This window comes from Pundamilia nyererei, unplaced genomic scaffold (assembly GCF_000239375.1).
Source record: "Pundamilia nyererei isolate P.nyererei 1_Seehausen unplaced genomic scaffold, PunNye1.0 scaffold00050, whole genome shotgun sequence".
NCBI classification, from domain to species: Eukaryota; Metazoa; Chordata; class Actinopteri; order Cichliformes; family Cichlidae; genus Pundamilia; species Pundamilia nyererei.
In genome coordinates, this window is record NW_005187451.1 from 1,802,697 (window position 1) to 1,826,759 (window position 24,063).

The 24,063-nt window shown below is 43.0% G+C and overlaps 3 protein-coding genes across 6 annotated transcripts in view; 2 read left to right on the forward strand and 1 right to left on the reverse strand.

Moving 5' to 3' along the window:
• Positions 1-2,830, reverse strand: part of adamts10 (ADAM metallopeptidase with thrombospondin type 1 motif, 10) — a 50,885-nt gene extending 48,055 nt beyond the window's left edge. Inside the window, exon 1 of one of the 2 annotated variants that reach the window (XM_005733137.1) lies at positions 2,608-2,830. The gene's annotated coding sequence lies outside the window, so the exon portion shown is untranslated. Of the gene's footprint in view, positions 1-2,370; positions 2,434-2,607 lie in introns of those variants that run through there. The other variant, XM_005733138.1, reaches the window with a different exon arrangement.
• Positions 2,831-5,951: 3,121 nt separating this feature from the next.
• On the forward strand, positions 5,952-19,181 carry zap70 (zeta chain of T cell receptor associated protein kinase 70). 2 transcript variants are annotated; one of them, XM_005733139.1, is made up of 13 exons: positions 5,952-6,060; positions 11,250-11,716; positions 13,280-13,440; positions 13,526-13,664; positions 13,748-13,832; positions 13,977-13,996; positions 14,080-14,119; positions 14,485-14,683; positions 14,790-14,996; positions 16,974-17,166; positions 17,552-17,692; positions 17,776-17,888; positions 18,653-19,181. In XM_005733139.1, the coding sequence occupies exons 2-13, from the start codon at positions 11,312-11,314 to the stop codon at positions 18,774-18,776; spliced, it is 1,827 nt and encodes a 608-aa protein (XP_005733196.1). In that variant the 5' UTR covers positions 5,952-6,060; positions 11,250-11,311; the 3' UTR covers positions 18,777-19,181. The 2 variants fall into 2 exon arrangements, with proteins under 2 accessions (XP_005733196.1, XP_005733197.1); XM_005733140.2 differs by lacking the exon at positions 5,952-6,060 and adding an exon at positions 10,620-10,932.
• Positions 19,182-20,980: 1,799 nt separating this feature from the next.
• Positions 20,981-24,063, forward strand: part of mob3a (MOB kinase activator 3A) — a 5,314-nt gene continuing 2,231 nt past the window's right edge. Inside the window, exons 1-3 of one of the 2 annotated variants that reach the window (XM_005733141.1) lie at positions 20,981-21,233; positions 22,147-22,717; positions 23,800-24,002. In XM_005733141.1, the coding sequence (XP_005733198.1) occupies positions 22,300-22,717; positions 23,800-24,002 (621 nt within the window). In that variant the 5' untranslated portion in view covers positions 20,981-21,233; positions 22,147-22,299. Of the gene's footprint in view, positions 21,234-21,259; positions 21,343-22,146; positions 22,718-23,799; positions 24,003-24,063 lie in introns of those variants that run through there. The other variant, XM_005733142.1, reaches the window with a different exon arrangement.

Below are 24,063 nucleotides of genomic sequence, written 5' to 3' on the forward strand. Positions count from 1 at the left end.
CACACACACACACACACACACACACACACACACACACACACACACACACACACACAAACTAGTGCTATTCAAATACAGCTGCTAAGAAAGATTTGTGGACAGGCTTCACACACACCACAACACGCGTGCACCGCCGCGCGCACAGCTCTTCTGGTAAATTATTGCTACTCTGGAAATGCGGCTAAATTAAGAGAGAGCTGTCTCGCAGAGGTGACGGCGTTGTACATCTTCCCCGGCCTGTTGTGCAAAGCTTTCCCTCTGGGCTGTATCACTTGTACGAAATAAAAAGCGTATGTTTGTCAGGAGGCCAGGCCGAGGCGAGCGCGCGCGCGCGCACGGACTCTCCGGGGTCTGGGTTTTGCTTGGATGGATATCGACCGTATAGCTCTACAATCGCGGCCAAAAAAAGAAAAAGGAAAGGAAAGGGGAGGGGGCTCCGAGCCGGGCCACACAGCTTCCAGGGCTATCAGAGCTTTGCAGAGGAGAAAAGAAAGGGGTCGTTGTTACCAAGAGAGAAAGCAGTTGGAGCGCACGGGATAATTAGGTGGGAATTTAAGGGTGGGCCAAAATACTCAAGTGTAATCAAGTCAGTGGACCCTGAGGCATATTGACACGTCACTTCTATTTTTTTATAATCTGATCATCTACTGAACACTGGCTGGTGCGTTTTTATAACGGTGTTTAACAGGATGGATATTCCTTTTTCATACTGCAGCCTAACTATGCTGTCCTTGTGTCTAACCGCTGCCAGGGAGAGTGCAGCTATCCGAAAACTAGCACGCTAATCAAAACCATATGACCGGTCTGTGTCGACCGCACAGATGCTAAGTGTCCCTCAGCTCAGCTTCAAGTCTGGGACAGCACCCCCACCACTGCCACTACTCTCAATATATATATATATATACATAGTCTCCACTTTGGTCAGCAGAGAGCACACGAATCAGCTTTAGGTTGAGTTTATTATTTCATGTAACTGCACGCCACAGTTTCTCTGTCCAAATGAGACCGTGAGGGAGCGAATCGCTCACATCAGCGTCCGTCAGCCTCAGCATCAACTGCGCACTCCTTGAATAAATAAAAATAAGTCGTGATCACCATCAACATGAAGCCTGGACAGGTGACAGAGAGGGTGGAATCATATCTCAGATTAAAATCTCTGGTAAAAATAAATAAATAAATAAATAAGGCAGAAGGAGAAGAAAAGTGCAGGCATTCCTTTCTCTGTTTCCCCAAATAAACAGTGTGCAGATGAAAAGTGGGAACATAAACAGGCCGGAGAACCTCGGATGTGCTCCCCTCACTGAAAATGTCCCTCTCTAAGTCTGAAACAATATTTAGTGAGAGAGAGAGAGCTGACTCGACACGGAGTGAGTGAACCAGCGCAGCACAGATGGCAGAGGAGGCTTTTCTCTTTCTGTCTTTTATCTGGTTTACGACTGACAACAATCCAAAAGACACCAAAAATATTCATTACGACAGGCAAAGCCTTACATTTGCTGGAATCTTTAATGTTCAGCGTTAAAATGATTGCAGAGCTGAGCTGACAGACGCTTGCCTGTCAGCTCAGCTCTGCAATCAAGAAAAGAAGAAAGAAAGAAATTGAAAAAATGTGCAGGTTACAGAAAAGCTGTGCAGTACTGGGAGGCACCGACCTGACCCAGGACAAATAAAGTAAATTTGCTGTCCTAATAGAGGCAGCAGCCAATTTAAGGTTACTATGAAGTTGAATGAGTGCTACCAAAAAAGGAGAAGGAGGAGATTTAAACACAAAAGCATCACATGTGGATGTGAAGAAAAGGAGAAGTGTGCGTAATCTGGTAAAACTACACATCCACGTTTTTATGGGAGCAAAATAAAAAACTAAAACTGTATCTGTGTGTGCTAAAGAATATTTCTGCAAAATAATAATAATGATAAAAATGTTGCACGGTGATCAGGAAACCTGCACATCTGTCATTCGTGCTGTTTGGACGTGCATGTGCTGATATGTCACACAGCCAATGATTCCACATCTGTGTCTCTAAACCTGTGCTCGCCCCTCTGTTTATCATAATGTTACATATAGTCTAAATATAGTACACTAGCAACAGTCGAAATGTTTTCCGTGACAACACTTTAGCAACTTTAGAAACGGGCTGCAGATTTAGTGCGCTTTGGAGCAACTGCGAGTAGCGCCCCCAGCCGGCGAACGACACAACGCCACCATTCACCAGGTACCTGATGTCCGCTGACAGCCACATCATCCCTTCAGCAACACGCAGACACAAACACAGACACACAAACACAGACGCACACCGTCTTGTCATCAGCTAACAAGGAGACCCCAGCGCTAATAAGTAAGAACTCCGAAGAAGAAGAGAAGCAACTCACGGACTCGAGGTTTTAGGAATAGTACAAATCCCCTAAGACAGCGTGAGGCTCACGTCCGCAGAGGTGCACCTAATGATCTCATGACAGCAAGAGCCTCACGAAATATGGGCGACATGCAGTGTTTCTGCAGGAAGGAGCGGACAAGAGCTTAGAAGAGCCAACATCATGCCAGGGCAGTGCCTTTCCTTCTTACAGAGCTGTGCATGAGAGAGAGTGGAGCCGAGCTCGGTGACCTACCTTCCCGTGTCCCCGTGCAGAAGTTTCCGATGTGAGTCTGTCCTCAGCAGCCGAGCGGAGAGGAGGCGGTGCCGGCAGGAGACTGAGGAGACTCAACTTCTTCCACAAGCGGAGAGAAGGAGTCTGGTGTCAATTTCCCCCGTGGTAAAAATAGAAACGTCCGGGAGCAAAAATTTCAAAATAAAGTTTGTCTTGGCAGGACTCCACAGTTGGCAAGGGGCCGATGAGAAATACAGAGCTGTGGCCAAGATAGCTGATGTTGGTCTAAGACCTTTACGCAACTTTGTATCACGCATACCTGTAACCCGTGAACACTGTGCATAAAAATGTGGTTGGTCAGTTTGTGTTTTCGTTGCGCATGACAGACCTGACACTGAGTCCAGTAAAACAGCTTAAATAGTGGCTCAAGCTCGAACTGTTTTAGAAGCAGAAGCAGAAGGTGTCTAGTCCTTCTCACTGAGCATACTGTTTGGCTGTTTTCGGACCGGAAATCCTATAAAATGCTTTAAATAAATAAATAAATCCTGCAGATTACACCACTTCGTGGAAATCTGGCCCTGCTCAGCTCGATATAAAAAGAAGTCTGACAGGTCTAAGCTCAAATAAATCCTATTTTTTGCGAGTTCTTGAGCGCCACATTCTAACTTTGACCTCTGAAAAGCACAACTCGATTAGGAGCCTGTGCTTTCCACACTTTGTTTCAAGGAGCTCTTGTTGTGGTGACTTTTAAGAGGTCATTCTTGGGGCGAATTACCCACACCTGCTTTGGGGTTCAACCTGGTGATCAGTTCTACAACTTCAGTCTGAATTCGACCAAATTAAACTGACTTCTTGCTCCGATTAGGACATGGCTGAAACTTCCTACCTGTGAAATGCATGCTTTTATTTTGTAGGAAAACATTTTCCTCTGTGGTTTCGTTTTGTCTGTTTTTGCAGGACTGGATTCAGCGGGATCCTGCTGACTCGGTGCCAGATCTGCAACTCCAAAGAAGCAGCTGCAGCCGCTGCAGAGGTGGGGGTTGAGTGTGTGGGGGGTTTGCTATCCCTGCTGTTGGTTTGGTGCTGTGGGTATCGCACAGGTGCTGGAGTGGAGAGTAGATGTCTGTTATGTCATGATGGCAATTCCCCCTCAACACAGTATCCTGGCTACACCACAAGTTCTGTAACTTAGACGTGTACATGTATCTATACGTGTAACGAAGCGCAAGTTTGGGCTTAAATTGTCAGAAATAAATGTGTGAAATTACATAAAAAGTGCTCCAGGTCATTGCCCAAACTGTCCTGTGATTATAAAACAGGTTTTTGTCAATTCACAGAAATATCCTGGGGTTTTTTTTTTAATCTATTATGAAAAACAGAAATTTCTAGAGAAGACGGTTAAAAAAGTTAAATATCTGTCATTTAATTGTTTAGTCACAAGTTAATTACTTTAGTAAATGGGTTTGGGGTCTTTATCAGTAGGAAATGCTGTAAAACCTATAAAAATTCAGCTAAAAGACCAAAATTTATGCCAGAAGTCTCCAGCAGTTACCTCGGTTTCCTAGCAACCACTCACAGTAAAAACCTCAAAGCTTCCTGTAAAATATCAAATTAACGCTTTTACACATTTAAATTTTTTTTACATGTGTAGAAATTAAACAAAGAATGTAACATGAATGAGCTTTTGGATGTTACACCAGCTACATATTTCCCTCCCTCTAGTCTTTTTGCTGCTAAGATACAACGCTTTGAAAAAGTATTTGCCCCCTTCCCGATTTCTTTTGTCACACTTACATGTTTCACATCATCAAACTAATTGTAATATTAGAGAAAAATAACCAGAGTAAATACAAAACAAATACTCCAACCCTACCCGGCCGTACGTGAAAAGTCATCGCCACCTAAATCTGACAGCTGGAAGAACTGCAGTCAAGTGTTTGTGATAACTGACAATCAGTCTTTTACATCACTGTGGAGGAATTCTTCGCCAAATCTTCTTTGTAGAATTGTTTGAATTCAGCCACATTAGAGGATTTTAAAACACGAAAAGCTTGTTTAAGTTCATGCCGGACTTTGACTAGGCCTCTCCAAAACCTCTTTTGCTTTAGTCACTCAGAGGTAGACTTATGATGTGTTTCGGATCACTGACCTGCTGCATAACCCGAGTGATGGCTGGACATCCTCCAGCAGACAGCAGAATCCAGGTTCCATCAATTACAGCAAGTCGCCCTGAAGCAGCAAAGCAACCCGAGACCATCACACTACCACAGCCACCCCAAAAACCGCTTTTTGTATTTACTCTGGTTATTTTTGTCTCTATTTAAGTGTCACAAATATGCCAAAAAACTAAGAAATCAGGAAGGGGTTACTGTTACCCAGCTATGACTTAACCTTTTAACCTTTAATGTATTTTATAATTTTAACAATTCATCTAAAAGACTATCGATATAAAGTGTTTTGTATATATGGTAAACACATGTTCATTTTGGACAGCACCTGGCCAGCTGTCTTTTCTGCTGTCTCCACTCTTTATATTTAAATCCTATCAATTCATGGGACAGTGCCAGCTGACTGCACGTCTTCAGCTGTCATGTGAGAATGTGAAATGCAAAAACAGATAAACAGACGGAGCATTGCGCCGTAAACAAGGGGAAACTCATGATGGTCAAATGTCATCTATCTACAGGTGCTGAAAAATAGGTCAGCGCCTTGTGTAAAACCACCACTTGCTATTTTACAGCTTTTGCATGGCTGACTTTCTATAAATAAATAGGATGATTGCAACATGAAGAGAAGACTGCTCGAAGAACGAGGCCATCATTTTAATAATTAGGCATCCTTAGATGTAGGTTTAGGGCAAGAGGTGCAAAGGCCTACTCAGACCACCACGAGCATGAAGCGGCACACGGTCGGTGACTAACACCAGCCTGGGGCAGTTAGGCTGATGGTGGTGCAGAAGTGCGGAAGACAAAGAAGATCGAGCATGCAAATTTTTGACCTTTAACATGTAAGATGTTACTTTGTTTATTCTATGGACAGAGGAATCTCTTTGCCTTTGTTCATGGGCTAAGTAAGTGCATCCTGACTCGAGTTCAACCAGCAGACCAAATCGTTTTCATCTCGAAAGCAAAAAAGAGGAACTCCCCAATAATGCTGGTTTATTCTTCCAATATTAATTCACTGTTTCGCATATTCAGACATGGCACTGTACAGATTGTAATACATCAGCTGGAATTTAACTTTACTGAGAGGCTCACTGGTGACAGTCAAACTGAAATCAGCCCTCCACGCATGCCATTTGCCGTTTTGCCTGTGTGTGGGTTTATGTGTGTGTGTGTGTGTGTGTGAGTGTGTGTCATTGTCTCTAAACCCTCGCGTCTTCACAGCACCTTACATTTCTGTCAGATCAACAGATATATCTTTGCCTCTGAAGCAACAACACCGCTCTGCGTCTGCCTGGAACAACAGTGCTCTGTAAGTTTTTTTTATATCTGATTATGTAACAACAGACTGTGTCGTATTGGTTAAACTGGTTAGTTACACTTATGTATATACTTGTGTCTTGTGTGGAAAAACACAACAGCCCAGTAAGGTGGGTGAAAGTAAGACGACCTGAAGTCTGAGCCTGAGAAGTTGCTGTAATGCAGTTATACAGACAAAAAGCTGCAAAGGAGTTTGAACTCGATGTGCTCGAGAATTCACATATTTGAGTAAACGTTGATTTAATAGCAACATGAGGCCATGAAACACGTGAAAATGTAGTTTAGCTATTCATTTACAAAGTTTTTGATGACTTCAGTCCAACAAGATCTAATCGATCAGTTAAATTTAATTCCAACTGAGGTTTGTTTTATATTCACAACTATATAGAAACAGTCAAAAAAAAGGAGAATAAAAGAGTGCGTGCACCGCAGTCGGCCGCGGCATTGTTGCTCTGGCTCAGAAAAGCAGTCATTACATGCTCAAAACATAAATAGCTGCTTTCATTGCGACTTGGAATAGAAAACCCAAAAAATGGTGTAGGTTTTAAGACACCCAAGAGGTCCGTGTGTGTCTGTGATCCCTTGTAACTGTTCTTAAAATGACTGGATGTATTTTGGGTGCTGCACTGAGGCATATCTGCTACATGTGTCGGCCACAGTCGGACAGAATCGGTTTGGACGAGCAGAAGATGAATTTTTACGTGCAGAACGGGCTCTGTTTAACTCACAGTGTGATATTCAGAGTTTTAGCATAGTTTATTTTTAGATAAAGACACGGTTGACACAAACACTCATTATAGTGAACAGAAATCAAAGTAGAGTTATTGTTAAGAGGAATATAAATCTCTCTTTGAATGCTAATGAATCCTACCCGAGGTAGGCCTGAACAGTTAATGTGATTTAATCACATCTTGTCAGGTTATTTCCCAGGTGCTGTACAGACTTTGGAAAACATAAAGCAGATAACAGGATCTAACAACAACTTTTTTCCACTGATTCAGGAAATAATGATTCACTTTGAGGCGTTTGGGCTCCTGATTTCAGATGCACATTCTTATCCAACTCCACCTACACGCTTCGAACGCTCGCTCAGTTTTGTTGGAAAAATAATTTCATATGTGACAGTTAAAGGGCACATTGTCTGTTTTGAGGTGCCTACACAGTCTCGCGCATTGATGTATGTACAGAGAAATGCTTCGAGTTGCACAGCCATGAGCTAACTTCCTGATATCACAAAGAAAATAATCATGACCTAAAAACTCTAAATAGTTATCACTGCTATGCTCTTGATTTAATATCAGTGGGTAATCTACAGAAAACAGAGAGGCACATCGACTGTCTGAGCTCACGCTGCGTGATAAGGACCAACACTGTTCTGGTGATTTGCTTTTTGTCATGTTGTTCTCAGCAGCCAGTTAAGCAGCTATTTGACTGATCGCTATTTACACCGAGCACGTTTCTGCCTCTTGTCGGGTTCCCCACTTCAACACTGTGACTGTGCCCACATATTAATAATATTTCTGCTGTTTAAATGAGCCGAGGAGGAGTTTACACTCAGTAACACAAATATTACACAAATGGTTTATTTTTCTAAAACCTGTAGCTGTACTTGGTTACCACGCGTCAGACTGAAACATCTGAGAAAAGTACTGTGAAGAATAACAGTGACTGTGATGACACGCTGGCTTTTCTTTGCAATAAATGATCATTTTCCAGGTTTTCTGTGGGCCAGAAGCCCCTGGTTCATCTTATATGGGTCAGATTACAGGTGTGTTGTGGTGTGACAGATGTCAAGCTTGTCTACTGAGTATTAGGCCAGATCTAGCTTACGTAGCATTTGCTAGCGAGCCATAAGTAGCCCTGCTATCTGGGTCCAGAGGCCACAATGGGGTTGGGTTTTTTTAAAATTATTTTTTAAATATTTCAGCAAAAACTGTTTAAAAAAATGAAAGTCCTCTTCACTTTTGTCAACGACGTCCCCATCTTCTTCCTCGTTTAGTTCTTCCTTCACATTAGCACGTGTTAGCACGCTAACGCACCCAGCTAAAAAAAAGTTGAGGACTGTAAAGCTAAACGTGAGCACATAACGCTGTCAGCTCTAAGCGCTGCTCTGCCTTCATGTCGAATGTGTTTCCGCTGCTAATGTTTACGCTTCCTAATTGTGGTTTACTTGAATAAACACTTGACGCTCGCGCTGAGGTCGCCTTTAAAAGCTCGACCTCGTCGCTTTTATCCGAGCGCAAATGGTTTGAAGATGTCAAAGTATTCAAAGCATTCGCATAGTCTGTCGAAGCTCGTGCGTCCGAGCACATAATGTTGTGGCGGGTTAGCCATTATGACAAAAAAGAAAAGGTAAACCCACCGGAAAGATCATAATGGCCGCCGTGTTTCGTTTCGCTCTGTCACAACCCCCCATTATCACTGCCATCTAAAACGATAACCTGGAGCTGTGAGTCTGCCGAGAACAGACGAGTTTGACCAAATGACAAACACAATCAGGTTTTTGATTCCTATTTAATTGCATTTACTCTCACACCAGAAAACTTTCTCTCTGTTCTCTGTGGAAAACGAGCGTTCAGGCCTCGAGATCTCGTGTCGAGTCCTCGGCTTGCTGAAAACAGAGTGACTCATAGGACTCTTTTTTTCCACCACTCATTGGGTCAATCACTATCTGCTTACTCTGCAACACTCTTGTACCAAAGTATTCTTTGCACATCAGAGGGAATTATACACTGCATGCAAACAGTTTCTGTGTGTTAGTCCCGGGCGCTGCATGAAAGACACCCCGCAACAGTGTGGGTTCAAAGCTTGGCTCAGGAACCGTGCCATGTGTCGCCTCATCTCCCGCCAGTCTTTGTTTTTGTTAAATAAAAAGAGGGAGGGCGGAGAAAAAAGAAAGAAAGCACCAAACTCTTAGTTTATAAAGAGCACACGCAGAGCCGGGACTTGGCTTCTGCTGTTGTTGGACCTTTTAATGTTTTGTTGGAAAGCTGTCAGTGTTTTGGTTAGTTTGGTCGTAAATTACAGCAGCATGGCTAATATGCTTGTCACGGTCTGTTAAAGGGGGTTTGTTATTAAATTCACTTTCCCTTTCAGTTTGCTCAAGTAATATCACAGAAGTTGATCATAAATTTTGAGCTGCTGTATCACCGCGCTACCCACTTAAACGCCCCACAGTGTATGGGGAATTTAAATGAGAAATGGGGAAAAAGAATAGAGTCACCTGCATCCATTTATAGACTTTTTACAGGAGTAGACCTCCTTTCTCAACACATACACAAACAAGATGCAAGTCATTTATTGTTTATCTATAAAATATCAGAAAGTGCTTACATGGAGCTCAAGTTGATGCCTTTAAATTGCCTTTTTTGCTCTCAAAGCAGTCTAAAATAAAAATAATTAAATGTACATTAATATAAAATAATGCAATAAGCAAATTTGCACACTAAATTTAAGCAGAATGGGGTAAAAAAAAAAAGAAGAAGCTTATTTTAGCTTTAAAGTCAAATGACAGCAAAAAGATAAACACCTTTCTGCATTAAAAATAAAAATAAACTCCATAATAGTTATTCCCGTGTGTTGAGATCAGATTAGGTGGTGCAGAAGTTGAATAAACGTATGAACAGTTAGTCTCCATTCGTTAGAAAAACCAGTTTTCCATGTGCTGCACATCCATACTGACTAAAATAAACACCTTTTAGGTGCAGATCATGAAGCGCTCCAGCATTGCTGCTCATGTCTAGGCGACATCCATTTGTCCACACTGTAGGGTCTGGTCTTTGTTGTGGCGTTTTGGAGGTCATGCTGCAGTAAAACCTGGTTTCTTGTGGCAGTCGTATGTTGCTGTTTGGTTGTCCACTGTTGATGTGGGAAGCAGCTCAGGTATATAACCAGGAAGCTGAGGTTTTGCACTTTTTATTTCACATAGTGTTTAAAAACATGTTATATGTTACGGTGTAAGAAGTTAAATTACAGTAAAGTAGATTTGCCAGCTTTTGGTAATCACACCCCTGTTTTACTGTAAGTAACTTATGGCACATGCTGTGTATGTCAGGTTTTAGGTTTATAATTTCATCGTTATAAAAACTGCACTCTTTGTGAGGGGTGACGTTTTCACTGATATGAAGAAATGAAACTGATGGACACATAGTGAGAATAACACAAAGACAATCACGTATCAGTTTGCATGCCGCTTTGTTTAAATGTGCTTCTCGTCTTTATTTACTCCCAAATCGAAGAAGAGCTCAGGAGAGCAGCCTGGCTGATCTCCTGCGTGTCTTCATGAAATCTCGATCTTTCTCTTCATTTCACATCATTTCCTTTCTGGGTTTTCTGAGCTGATGCCTGTGACGTCTTGTGATCGCTGTCGATTTCCCTCTTTATCTCAAACATCTTCTGCTTGTTGTCGCGTAACCGTTCCACGCTGCAGTCGAAACCCTTTTGATTTCAAAGTTGTCCTTACTCCCGTTCACAATAAAGTCAACAGAGTACCAGCGCTTCTCATCGCGCACACACTTGTTACAGTAACGATACTTTGATCTCCGTTTTTTTGTTCCATAAAATGAAAAAACGATGAGTTTTAAAGCAGAGGGAATGTTCTGTAACCGTACAGCACCTGTTCAACGGAAGAGCGACACGCTGGAGAAAGGAGGCTGTGAGGGCGGACTGCGACTTCCTGTTGTGGCTTGTGTCATCACTTTGTCAACCTGCAAACTTTATGCAGTCTCAAAGTGTGGGTGCCTCATGCTAAGTGTCACATCCCCACATATGTCTCCTCACTTGTACGTGTCAGGCTCCTGAGAAGTGCAGCTCTGTTGGGTTTGTTGTAGATCCTAGTGTAACACAGCTGGGAAGGGAAGAGAAGGTGAGGTTATCCAGGTGGTGTGTGTGTGTGTGTGTGTGTGTGTGTGTGTGTGTGTGTGTGTGTGTGTGTGTGTGTGTCTTTTGGGGCTTTTTTGTTGCTTTTTGTAGCACTGATTTTAGTGTTGTCCATTTTTAAGCTGTATTCCCACCAACTTGTATTTGTAATTTGGTAAATTAGAAAGTTGCATTGATCTGGCTGTGAGTGGAGGAGGTAGAAACTAAAAAAGCCGAGCGGTCAGAGGTGGCAAATTTGTTTAAATCTGTTGGTCAGTTTTCTCAAAGAAATGTCCCCCCCCTCCCTCCTGTCTGTCTCTCTAGTTTCTCTCTCACTGATTACATCCAGGACTTCAAGGCCAGGCCGACTTTTACCAGGTCTCACCATGTCCATCGACCCTGCGGCTGAGCTGCCTTTCTTCTACGGCAGCATCAGTCGCTCGGACGCCGAGCAGCACCTGAAGCTGGCCGGGATGTCCGACGGCCTCTTCTTGCTGCGGCAGTGTCTCCGCAGTCTGGGGGGCTACGTCTTGTCTATCGTGTGGAACCTGGAGTTCCACCATTACTCTGTAGAGAAACAGCTTAACGGGACTTACTGCATCACAGGAGGGAAGCCTCACTGTGGCCCTGCAGAGCTCTGTGAGTTTTACAGCAAAGACTCCGACGGCCTGGTGTGCCTCCTGAAGAAGCCGTGTCTACGCTCCCCAGATACGCCGATCAGGCAAGGCGTGTTTGACAGTCTGAGAGAAAACATGCTGAGGGAGTACGTGAAGCAGACCTGGAATCTGGAGGTGAGCCGGGTGTGGGGTGGTGCTGAAGAGTTTAGAAAAAGAAAATAACCATGTAGGGTAGAGTTTTGAGCTACTTGTACTTTACCTGAGCATTTCGGAGACTGAAAAGTTCATTTTTTAGCTATAATTACTTTTCTGTGATATTGAATATGTTTAAATGTCTTCCTAACAAACTACGGTTGTTGTTTTTACAAAAATTAACCATGCAAATGTGCTGACTTCTGCTCATGGAGATAGCTTTGATGTCTGCATCCAGCCCGCTGTACAGTGCAGTCAAAGTGATCTCTTCAGTCGTTATATTTTCCGCCCTCATCGCGCTGCAAAATATAGCAAATAAACCAAATAGAAAATCTGCTGATGGGTGAAAAATTTATACAAAATAAAAAATAATTTGTGATCTGATAAATGTTTTCGCCTGTAAGCAAAATTTGCCATTTTGTTTTTTTGTGGTTATTTGAGAGCAGCTGCACAGATAAAACTTTCCACTGCTGTTGACATGTAGATATTTTTTTAAAAGTACACGTACGTCTGAGAAACCTTCACATTTAATGAACCACTATTTAAAAAACAACAACACGAGGTGTCTTATCAAAAATCAGCAATCTTACCAACATGTGTCAGTTTTCCCACATCAGTCAGTGAATGTCGTTACAAAGAAACAAAGTGTTCAAAGTTAAAGATCAGTGGTGTGGCAGCGCCAGGTCACACTTTGCTGGTAGAATTTAAACAACTTTTGAAAAACTTGTGACGGCCCAGACCTCGGACTCGGACAATCCCTCCCTTCTTAATGGCTCTCTGCAAATACAACGAGAAGTTTGAAGTTGTGACCTTCTTCTCTGCAACGTTTTCATTTTGTGGCCCCGATCGGACTCTAACTCGGGGAAAGGTCTTCCCCGCAAGCCGTATGTTTGAGTCTGGTTTAACTGACATTTCTGAAGGGACTTTTTTGGTGGAGTGGGAGAAACCTTGCCCACACACAATCTCTCCAAACCTTTCCTCAAGTAGGAACACAGGTAGGAGCTCTCAGTTCCTCTGAAGGTTTCTGTGGCCTGGGGAAAGTAGTTGCACTAACAAGCTACAGTTCTTAGAAACGAGAACCAAAAGTATGAGACAGACGGTAGAAGCTAAAGTAAAGAGTCAAGATGGGGGAATAGGAACAAAGTGAGCAGGTAACTGGAAAGAAAAGGCAGGCCAGGTGGGAGTACGAGGGTCTGAGATGACAGCACTGAAAGAATTAGTCAACAAGACTAAAGCTAAGAAGAGCATTTTCACTTGTGCCTCCTCCAGTAACCTGCCACATACAACGATCAGTATCTTTTTGACACCGGTGATACAACTGAAGAGCCAAACTCGCTCCACGTCTATGCAGAATTCGCCTGCAGCTCGAGTGTCATAACGTTCCCTCTCTGAGCTTCACATGCACCACCTTCCACCGCATTTGACACCCAGTGTGAGCAAATTCAGAAACACCAGCAAGCTGCGATGCAGTCCTCCCCGCAATTTTAGATAAAAAGTCATTATTGCAAAACACGGAGATAACACGTGATCATTTTTCCGATTCAGGGCGAAGCCATGGAGCAGGCCATCATCAGTCAAGCTCCTCAGCTCGAGAAGCTGATCGCAACTACAGCCCACGAGAAAATGCCATGGTACCACGGCAAAATCTCCCGCCATGAGGGGGAGAGGCGGCTTTACTCGGGAGCACAACCGGACGGCAAGTTTCTGTAAGTTTTTGCTTCTTTTTTAAAAAGCCTGCTGTGTTTGTTTGTTGGGTAAAGATTTTGCATTTATGTGTGTTTTGTTCCTCAGAATCAGAGACAGAGAGGAGTCTGGCACGTACGCTCTCTCCATGATGTACGGGAAAACGGTGTACCACTATCAGATCCTCCAGGACAAGTCGGGGAAATTCTCTATGCCTGAGGGAACAAAGTTTGACACAGTCTGGCAGGTCGGTCCTCAGGCTCTTTTTTTCTTCCTCTTTACCTGTGTGTCGTTTTTCTGGCTTAAACTAAACTTATTCTCAATGTTCAGCTGGTGGAGTATCTGAAGATGAAACCTGACGGCCTTGTAACCGTTCTCGGAGAGGCGTGTGTTAACGGCAAAGCTGCTGTTGAAAGTACTGACCAATCTTTCCTTTTTTAATCACATCTCAGCCTGAATTTGCAGTTTATATTGTGGTTTATTCATAATATGAATAATATAATACGCGACGTCCTTTTTTGATTCTATTCACTAATGAAATTCTCCTGTCATTTTTCAGAGACACCCAGTCTTCCCAGTGTAAGTAGTCGGTACATCCTGCACTGTTCAAGTCAGCGCACGTCTTCGTCCTCTAAGATTTATTTCTTTGTCATTCCTTTCAGAGGCCACGCGGCGCCAATGGATACACACCGCCACCTCGAGGTCGGTAGCCAGCAGTGCAAACACACAGGCAGCATTGAGCATAAACTGCGATGGCTGTTCCTGCAAGGATGCGTTCAAATAAAAAACTCACAATTACACAATCAGTCGTAGAAGGAAGACTGAAATCTGATAGATTATAACTGCATGCCAAGCGCTGTGTTTAAAGGTTGTGAGTTAAAAAATGTAATTCCTCAGTAACAGTGTCCAGTTAATATATCACTGGGTAATTAATTTATACAAGTGCATCATGTTTTAGACTCTGATACGTGATTTTGAATGTAAAACCTTCAAGTTTGAAATATTTTGCACATTATATCTACAAACAAAGTACATGCAGTTTATTGTGTGCAATTTGTACTTTGCAGCTCTTGCATTGGTCACAAAGACTACTGTGCCCGAAGACCGCGACCTTCTCCCCATGGACTGCAATGGATTCAACCCGTATCACAACCCCAATGATATCAAGAGGTTCAACATCCAGAGGTCCGACCTGCTGATGGACGAGGTGGAGCTCGGCTCTGGGAACTTTGGCTGTGTCAAGAAGGGAGTCTTCAAAACAGAATCGTGAGGAGCCGAACATTTTAAAAACAGACGCTGAGCCGTACGTGCGTGCGGCGTGCGTACACCGTGCGTCTACTGATGTCGCTGCCTGTGTTTTGTTTGCATTCAGGGGTCAGATAGACGTGGCCGTCAAGGTGCTGAAGAACGACAACGAGAAGCTGGTGAAGGAGGAGATGATGCGGGAGGCAGAGATCATGCACCAGCTGAGTAACCCGTTCATCGTCCGCATGCTTGGCCTGTGCAACGCAGACTGTCTTATGCTGGTCATGGAGATGGCTTCTGCCGGACCGCTGAACAAATTCCTCTCCTCCAACAAGTAAGTTCATCTTTAACTGTTTGTAGTTACACTTAAAAAAAGTTGTTTTATTTATTGGTAAACTCTGGTTTTTCTTTGAGTCAGTTTCTTAGCAGTTATCCTGCAGCACGGTTGGGTGGAACCACTTGACATAACTTTTGAATAAAAATATTTTTTATTTCATTTATTTATCAGTTACGTATTTATTTTATATATTTTATGTATTGCTTCAATGTTTTACATTCATTGTACATTTTTTAAAGTAAATCCAAAAAACACAGTATTTTGTTGAAATAACACAAATGACTCAAGTAAACCTTTAAAAAAAAGTCTTTAGTGAATAAAACTTCACAGGATTTTTTAAACCAGCAATAGTGAGATTTCAGTTTTAGGAGTGTAACAAGGAGACTGATTAAGGTCTGACTTACATATTTTTATATAAAAAAAAAATCTCATTTATTGTTTTTCATGACACTCAGATCCTTACGAATCCTATATAGCATGTGTAGAGTCAGATCAGATTACGCTCTGACTTTACAAAAATACATACATGTCAGTGTAACCCTAACAGCTCCCACAGACATGCACTGCCCCAGGATGGGTTTTGCACCAAACAGGGCTGTGGTTTAGGGTCAGTCAGTTTCATGCATAGAAATCTTTCAGCTGTAACAAGGATCAAAACATGTCGATGTGAATAATCTTACTTTATCTCAAAGAACTCAGCTCTTCTACGTGGTAAATAGTAAACAGAGTGGTGCTACTATAAGCCCTTTCTATTCAAGGTGAGCCCTCAAAGTGCGTCCTGGTACAAGTCTGTACTTCTCAGGTGGATTCTGATACTGACACTGCAGAAGTCCTTGCCATGACATGCTGATGAGGAATGAATCAGACAATCTGTTCGTCCAAGACATTTCTGATCTTTATGAGGCCGTTCTTTTTTCCTGTGGCAGCTCCATGTATTCTCAGAACTGTCACGTTATGACGGAATAAATACAGAACAACAAAAGTGAACGTACGCTTTCTTACATCTTAATTTTATAGGAGAGCAGGCAAGACCGTACTCTGTATGGACAGCAGCAGCTCTCGAAGGGCAGAAGTTGGAACATGGGGATGTGATTTTACACGTCCTTTAGGTTATGTGTTTGCTTTAGTGCCAGGATAACATTTTAATAGCCACCTTCACTCTTTCCAAGACTTAAGTAAAGCAAAGAGCAGCCTATAACTCAAGTCCAGTCAATAGAGATATTAGAGATAGATAAAAGAGCAGGGGAATGACACGCAAAAGCTTCTCCAGCTGAGAGTCATCCTAGGTGAGGTGTTTTGGGCATGTCCTCCCAGGTGAAGGCCCTGGGGCAGAACCAGGACAGAGCTCACATTTTGCCAACACCTCGGTATTTCCCCTGAACATCTGGATGAGGCGTTTCAGCTCAGACTGTTGCCCCCATGACTCGGAGCTGGAAAAGCAGCAGAAAATGGAGAGGTGGATGATTCCAAAACTCCAAATATGTCTTAAAGCAGGGGTGTCCAACTCCAGGCCTCGAGGGCCGGTGTCCTGCAGGTCCTTGATCCAACACAGCTGATTACGGCTAATTGACCTCCTCAACATGTCCTGAAGTTCTTCAGAGGCCTGGTAATGAACTAATAAATTGATTCAGGTGTGTTGACCCAGGGTGAGATCTAAAACCTCACCTGGAGTTCCCCACTTCTGTCTTAAAGACTCAAACTTAGGATGGTTCATTTTTCAGGCTGCTTCATTTGAAGGTTTCTGGATACTTAAAACTGCAATAATATTCAGTGTTTTGTTGCATCAAAAGGAACTGGACAAGTTTTGTGTCATCATCATCATCATCGATCGTCTGTCCATCTATTTACTTCTGCTTTTCCAGTCCAGGTTCAGGGGGTGCAGCTGGAGCCCATCCCAGCTGTCTTAGGAAAAAACTACATTTGTGTACTAAAAATATCCTAATGCTTCATTTCTCTGGACGTGTGTCCTCACAGGGATACCGTATCGGTGGAGAACATTGTGAACCTGATGCACCAGGTGTCGATGGGCATGAAGTATCTGGAGGAGAAGAACTTTGTGCACAGAGATTTAGCGGCTCGCAACGTCCTGCTGGTCAATCAACAGTTCGCCAAAATCAGTGACTTTGGCCTCTCCAAGGCCCTGGGAGCAGATGACAACTACTACAAAGTACTCACGAGTTTTTTAATATTGTTGTACCGCAAGACAAAGTTGCATGAATACAGAGTGATTAGAGAGTCCGGTGTGGGTTTTATCAGTGTGTGCAACCAGAGAGTATGTCTTAGATGGATTGCCCTTCTGCGAGTTGCTGACCTCACAATGTGCAAACAGTAATTTGCTCTTATTGACAAAAATGTGTCAGGTGCCCTGTTTGAACTAAACACTCAATTGATTTCCATTTTACTGATTTACTGACCCATATCTGGAGTGGATGTAGTTACCAGAGAGCCCCAGCAATCCTTCACTCCAAGGCCCTAAATACCATCGCCGATGTTTGCTTGCTTTGGCCGAGTCCTTGGCGTGCTTCTCACCATCATAAACGTTGTGTTCACAGGCTCGTACTGCAGGTAAATGGCCGCTCAAGTGGTACGCACCAGAATGTATACTCTTCCACAAATTCTCCAGCAAAAGCGACGTGTGGAGTTTTGGTGTCACCATGTGGGAGGCGTTCTCCTACGGAGGGAAACCCTACAAGGTAAGACAGATTACTGCAGAAGGTTATCAAAGCATGACGTGATCCCAGAGCTCACGCTGCCTGTCTTTGAATTTGTTCTCCAGAAAATGAAAGGACCCGACGTGATCCGCTTCATTGAGAACGGGAGCCGCATGGATTGTCCGGCGGCGTGTCCAGAGCGAGTATATACACTGATGAAAGAGTGCTGGACATACAAGTGAGAAACCGATGGTCTTGTGCGTGCGTTATACAAGAGAGGCATAAACAGAGGTTGTCTGTATGTATGTACAACAAAACAACAAGAGTTCATGTTTCCACAATAAGAAACAAACTGGGAAAGAAATGGTACATTCAAAGTCTGAGCTCAAATCCAGCTGAGATCCTTGAACACACCGTTAATGCTCAAACCCACCAGTCTGGCTGAATTAAACAATACTGCCACGAAGAGTGGCTGAAAGACTCATTGCCAGTTATCACAAATGCTAGATTGCAGTTCTTGCTGCCAAGAGTGGCACAACCAGCTATTAGCTTTAGGGAGCAATTAGTCTTTCACGCAGGGTCTGTAGGTTTGGAGCTTTTTTCCCTGAATAAAGTAAACGTACTTAAATCGTTTAAAAACTGCATTTTGTATTTACTCTTGTTGTTTTTGTCTAAAAAGACTCATTTAAAATTAGTTTGATGACCTGAAACATATGTATGACAAATGTGCAAAAAACTAAACTAAGAAAACAGGAGGAGGGCAAACACTTTTCACAGCGGTGTATTTAATGACTTATGTAGTTTTCATACGTCAGGCATGGCTGCTGTCACCTAACGACATTATATTCCTCACTCAGTCGTTCCCTCGTAAATGAAAACAATTTCCTCTGGAATATTTGTTTTTTAGCGTCAGATTAAGCAAGCAACGCATCCTCTTAAAATCCTGTGACTTCTATTTATCACAGCCTCCTCTCTCTGCTCCTCCCCTCAACTCTCTCACAGACACGAGGACCGTCCTGACTTCAAGAAGGTCGAGGAGGCCATGAGGAGTTATCATTACTCCATATCCGGCAAGGCCAAGCCTGAGGAAGGCGCAGCCGCCGCCGCACCCGAGCCTACCAAGTAGACAGAAAAAAGGCACATTCTGTCCCAGCGCTGCACAAAGCGTCCTTTCAGCCGGCCATTAAACAACCAAAACAAAGAGTGTTTTATGAACTGTGCACAGTGACCAGCTTTGACCGCAGAAGCGACGCAGCAATAAATGTGCATTTGTAAATCGGACTTCAGTGTGTCAGCCGTGCGAGGAAGCTCTCTGTCTGCCGTGGTTTGAATGTTAAGTGTCGTAATACTGCTGAACAAAACTAATTTTATTTTCTGCTACTTTAATCGAACCATGTATTCAAATCTGCGTCTTTGTCCGCCTCCACCTAAAAGCATTTTTACTGTTTTTAGCCTAATAAACTAGAAACAAACGAATTATGTGAGTGAAAAATGTGGATTAACTTATCATAAATCTGCTGATATGACTGAATTCCTTCTTAAGTGCTGTGTGATTTTTTTTTCTTTTTCTTTCTTGGAGCTACAACAACAGTCTGACATTATAAGTCTTAATTGTTCTTTTCCAGATGTTCCAGATGTTCCAAAACCATAAAAATAAAAATCTGTAACTTTATCACAGATGTGGCGGGAAAACTACGAGCCTCCATTCAACTGGTCTTCTGCAATCTGTCTCATAAAATCAATCATAACACAAAAGACATTACAATTAAAGACATTATGAACATTTGTATCAACAAAATGCTCCATGAAAGCATCAGCATTTGGTGATGTTTCACTGGAAGGCAAAAATGAGCTTTGGACATGAGGTGCATGCATACTTTCTTATAAATACTCTGAACACGTATGTGCAGAGTCCAACATCTGCATTTTTAATCAAAAGAAACATTCCAAATGAGAAAGTCTAATATGAGACTTTTTGAGACTTTGAGTTTAAAGCTGTTCTCTGTCTTTAAATATGTGTGTTTGTAAAATAGTTTTTTCTCTCTGATGTTTCAATGCCAGTAATTTAAACGTCACACGCGGCGATTTATTAGGAAAGAAACAAACTGAGGTTAGTCACGCTGGCCCCAAACTGTGTCAGAGGAAGTACTTGTGAACCGTCAGGCCACACTGGAGGGTCCAAGGAAGTCGATGAAGCAGTTTTCAAAATAATAGTAGGTTTTCACAAAATAAACCCTATGACCCTATATTAGACCCTATGCATGCTGTGGTATAAATAGGTAATATGATCAGAGTCCCGGAAATCTACATTTATTATATATTTAATATTTTTTCATAAAGAATTTAACGGTATTGCTAATTTCCAGCCCTTGTCCTTTGTTGGGCTTTTACATCCATAATGCATAAAACAGATTTACACAATTCAAGTGTCTTTGAAAGACACTATATATTATACACTGTAATTTAAGAAAAAACATATGGTGACAGTTCTGCCACCAAACATGCTTTTTAGCCATAATTTGTAGAGTTTGGTTGTACAAAGGTGTCAGATACTCGATTAGAAAGGGTGACGATTGAGCCCAAACTGTCAAACAAGGAAGAAATATCATAGATTACCTAATAACTGAGCAGGTGTGTGGTGTCGAATTAACATAAATTTAGATTTGTTTTAAAGTTAGTCTTAAGTCCTCATGTGGGGCTGTGTTTGTGTGGGTCAGTATGGGACATGTCAGTGACATTGGTGTGTAGTCTGACAGTTTCATATATGTTTATGTTTATTTATATTTATACATTTAATTACAGCAGCAGTGTTGGCCAATATAGCTTAAAACTGTGCAGGTTACTAGATTAGGACCTTTTGTTTATTATAAGCACACATACGCACATATCGTTTCATGCCATAGTTTCTCCTTTGCAAAACTGAAAAAGAATGTCATTTCTTCAGTATATGCTGACACGTCATTCAAATTCTGTAACACTTGTAGCTTTTGTTTTACTTGTAACTTTTCCTGCTTGACCTTCTGTGGCATGGCTTGGGTAAAAACTATATTGTAGAAAACTGCAGACTGCAAACTGTGAGGTACTGAGTCAAGATGTAGGACGGGAGAGCAAAGAATCAAAACGCCGTGTAGTCCCACATAAAAAGAGACATCTGATTGATTCTTCCGAACAGTAAAATGAGAAAACCCACACTGGAAACTTGATTTAGTTTGTCAGCAGGTGTAAGTGATTAACACATGAAAACTGCTCTTAGGTCAGAGGGAATGTAATGAAATGACCAAAGCTAACATGAAAGTCTCCACATATAGTGGAAAAAGCAGTCCCATTACTTTGAAAATCCTGAATCCGGAAGTCGCCGCTAAAGCCGCTAGCATTGCGCTGGTGTACTTTTCGTTTCACAGGGAGGAGTCAGACATTAGTTTCTTTATCAAAGTGACATGTTCGTACCGTTATTACTAATTCTACGACATGTATCGCACCGTGTGTCCATAATGTAGCCCGTCTGCGGTGTCGACATAAAGCTATCGATCAGCGACCAGATATTTCTCGATAAAAGGTCGAAGGAAACAGGAAGGCGGAACAAGTAAGTTCGGGAAAGTGGCTTTCAACTGTATCATTTCGTCACCCTGCGAAGAGCCGCCCGAGTTAACTGCTGCCCTTAGGCGGCTTTTCCCCCTCGTTTACGATCGCGTGTGAGTGATCCGGGTTTGTCGTGTGTTTTTAGCGGGTTTTATATTTGCTGTTTTATGGAGCAACAAGTCCGGCCGAGTTAGCTAGCGTCACGTCACGAATAAACTTCGCACCGCCGTCATGAGCCCCGATGTTGAATCTCTGACTTTTATCCTGGAAATGTGCTTAAAAACGACACAAAGCCCTCCAGACAACGAGCAATGTGGACCTGATGTATATATGGAGGCGTAAATAAACACGGCAACGTCGATTTACGTTGGCAACACGCGGTTTGACTTGGTTTTATTGTCATTCGGCATATTCTTGATTTCACGGCGGAATTGGTGTATGAAATAGGAAATGACTCACTCAGACACCATGTTTCATCTTTTAAGGTTAATCTCTTTTTGCCGAGGCTTGTCGTTTGCAGACAGCCTCTGTTTCAGCCTCCCAGTGCTGCAGTGTGGTCTCAGATCAATTATGTCGGGCAACTGGGCATTTTATTCTGATTACAGCCAAATTATTTAGTTGTGTTGCTCTCGTGCGTAAAATTTCTCGCACGGCCTCCATTTCTTTTCCGGTTTAACAGTTTTATATCAACCTAGCATGCATCTAACATATGATTCATGACTGGGAAAAACCCAAATCTCACTGTTGTTTGGCATTTTAGACACTAATTTAACTAACAAACATGTTGTTTGCAACCCTAGATTTTAATTGTTACATACACATGCAATCAGGTTTGACAGGAAGTAGACATTTCAATGTAAATGTGCATATATTAACCAAATTCTGGCCTTTTCTTTTTCTCCTTTTATCGTACACAGGAGTCAGAGACTCAGTCCAAATAAAAACCACGACAATCCATAACCAAAACAACCCACACTGGCTGTTCACACAACCTTGTCTGCTTCCATTTCAACGGTAAATAATTCACCTGAAGCGTTCGAACAGATCGTCTGCCGCCACCACATGCGACCATGTCCATGGCCCTGAAACAAGTCTTCAACAAAGATAGGACATTCCGGCCCAAGCGCAAGTTTGAGCCCGGGACGCAGCGCTTCGAGCTGCACAAGAAGGCCCAGGCGTCCCTGAACGCCGGCCTGGACCTGAAGCTGGCTGTGCAGCTGCCCCACGGCGAGGACCTCAACGATTGGGTGGCCGTCCACGTGGTCGACTTCTTCAACCGCATCAACCTCATCTACGGCACCATCAGTGACTCGTGCACCGATCAAACCTGCCCGGTCATGTCGGGCGGGCCCAAGTACGAATACCGCTGGCAAGACGAGCACAAGTACAAGAAGCCGACCGCCCTGTCGGCTCCCAAATACATGAGCCTGCTCATGGACTGGATCGAGGTACAGATCAACAACGAGAACATCTTCCCCACCAACGTCGGTAAGTGTTGAAATAAGCCACGAGTTTGAAAATTGAAGAAACTGTCCCGTACGGCGTCTCAGCGGTTGGTTCAAGTCTGTCAAGTCATCTCATGAGGCAAACCAAGCGACCAGCCCATTCACAGACAGACCGTGGCCACGCTTCGATATGGTTACGAAGCCATTCCAGTCAATAAATTCCAAAGTTTTATTTGGTAAACTTATGACTTTTGTTCAGATTTCAAATTTTCTCCTGTTGGTGTTTTAACCCAGTGGCTCCCTGCATGGGTGTTGGCACCACAGGTAGGGTCACACAGCAGAAAGTGGGGAGCTGATGCTTAAATATATCTTTACTTTTATGAACTGAATGGCTATAATGAGTAACCTCTATTTCATTTTAATGATCCTTTCAGTGTGAATCATTCGGAACGCAGAGAAAAGCCACTTAAATGATTAACGCGTAATAAGTACAGAGGAAAATTGAAATGAGATGCGAACGACTCACATCTGAAATGTGAAGCCTGTTTTTCAGCATCCGCAAGGCCACGTATGTCAGATTACCCTCAGCGCTGAGCATTGCTAACATCACAGTTAATCTGCTGCAGTGGAATTTGTGGTTTTCTATTATCTCAGAGTGTGTTTGTGTGCACTGTGCTGTGGCTCAGCCGCTGACTGACTGACTGCAGAAACATGCCAGCCAGTGGATTTAGAAATGGGTCACAGGATGGACAGTAAGGCTATGAATAGAAACGACCTCTGACGCAGCCATCCTCTGCAACACGTTCCTAAAACATTATTTAATTAGTCAAAGCAAAACGATGTGCTGAATTAAGCGTGGGTTGGGAGATTATTCGGCACACCGAGCCCTGTCGATTTTCCGATCGTGTCCGATTGTGACGCTGGCCGCGTCTGCTGCCGATTGGCGGCTGGTGTCCAGGCCCGAGGGGGAGAAGACGGGGAAAGGTTAATGTAGAAAAAGCAGCCTCACTTTTAATTAAATGCATCAGTAATTTCAAACGTGTCTGTTTACTCCGGAGCAAATAAAAGGTCACCGCAGACTGACCGCAGCCTTCTCGCTCTGTCTCCCATCTGCTTGACTCCCAGGTACTCCCTTCCCTAAGACATTCATGCAGGTGGCTAAGAAGATTTTGTCGCGTCTGTTCCGGGTGTTCGTCCACGTCTACATCCACCACTTTGACCGCGTGAGCCAGATGGGGGCAGAGGCTCACGTCAACACCTGCTACAAGCATTTCTATTACTTTGTCACCGAGTTCAACCTAACGGACCACAAAGAGCTGGAGCCCCTGGTGAGCAGATGACATCGAGCGCTGTGTGTGTGTGTGTGTGTGTGTGTGTGTGTGTGTGTGT

Excerpts from the sequence above, each read along its gene's own strand:
- zap70 (XM_005733139.1), top strand. The coding sequence starts at position 11,312 with ATGTCCATCGACCCTGCGGCTGAGCTGCCTTTCTTCTACGGCAGCATC. Across the intron at positions 13,665-13,747 it reads AGTTTGACACAGTCTGGCAG|CTGGTGGAGTATCTGAAGAT; the intron begins GTCGGTCCTCAG and ends CTCAATGTTCAG. Across the intron at positions 17,167-17,551 it reads CAGATGACAACTACTACAAA|GCTCGTACTGCAGGTAAATG; the intron begins GTACTCACGAGT and ends TTGTGTTCACAG.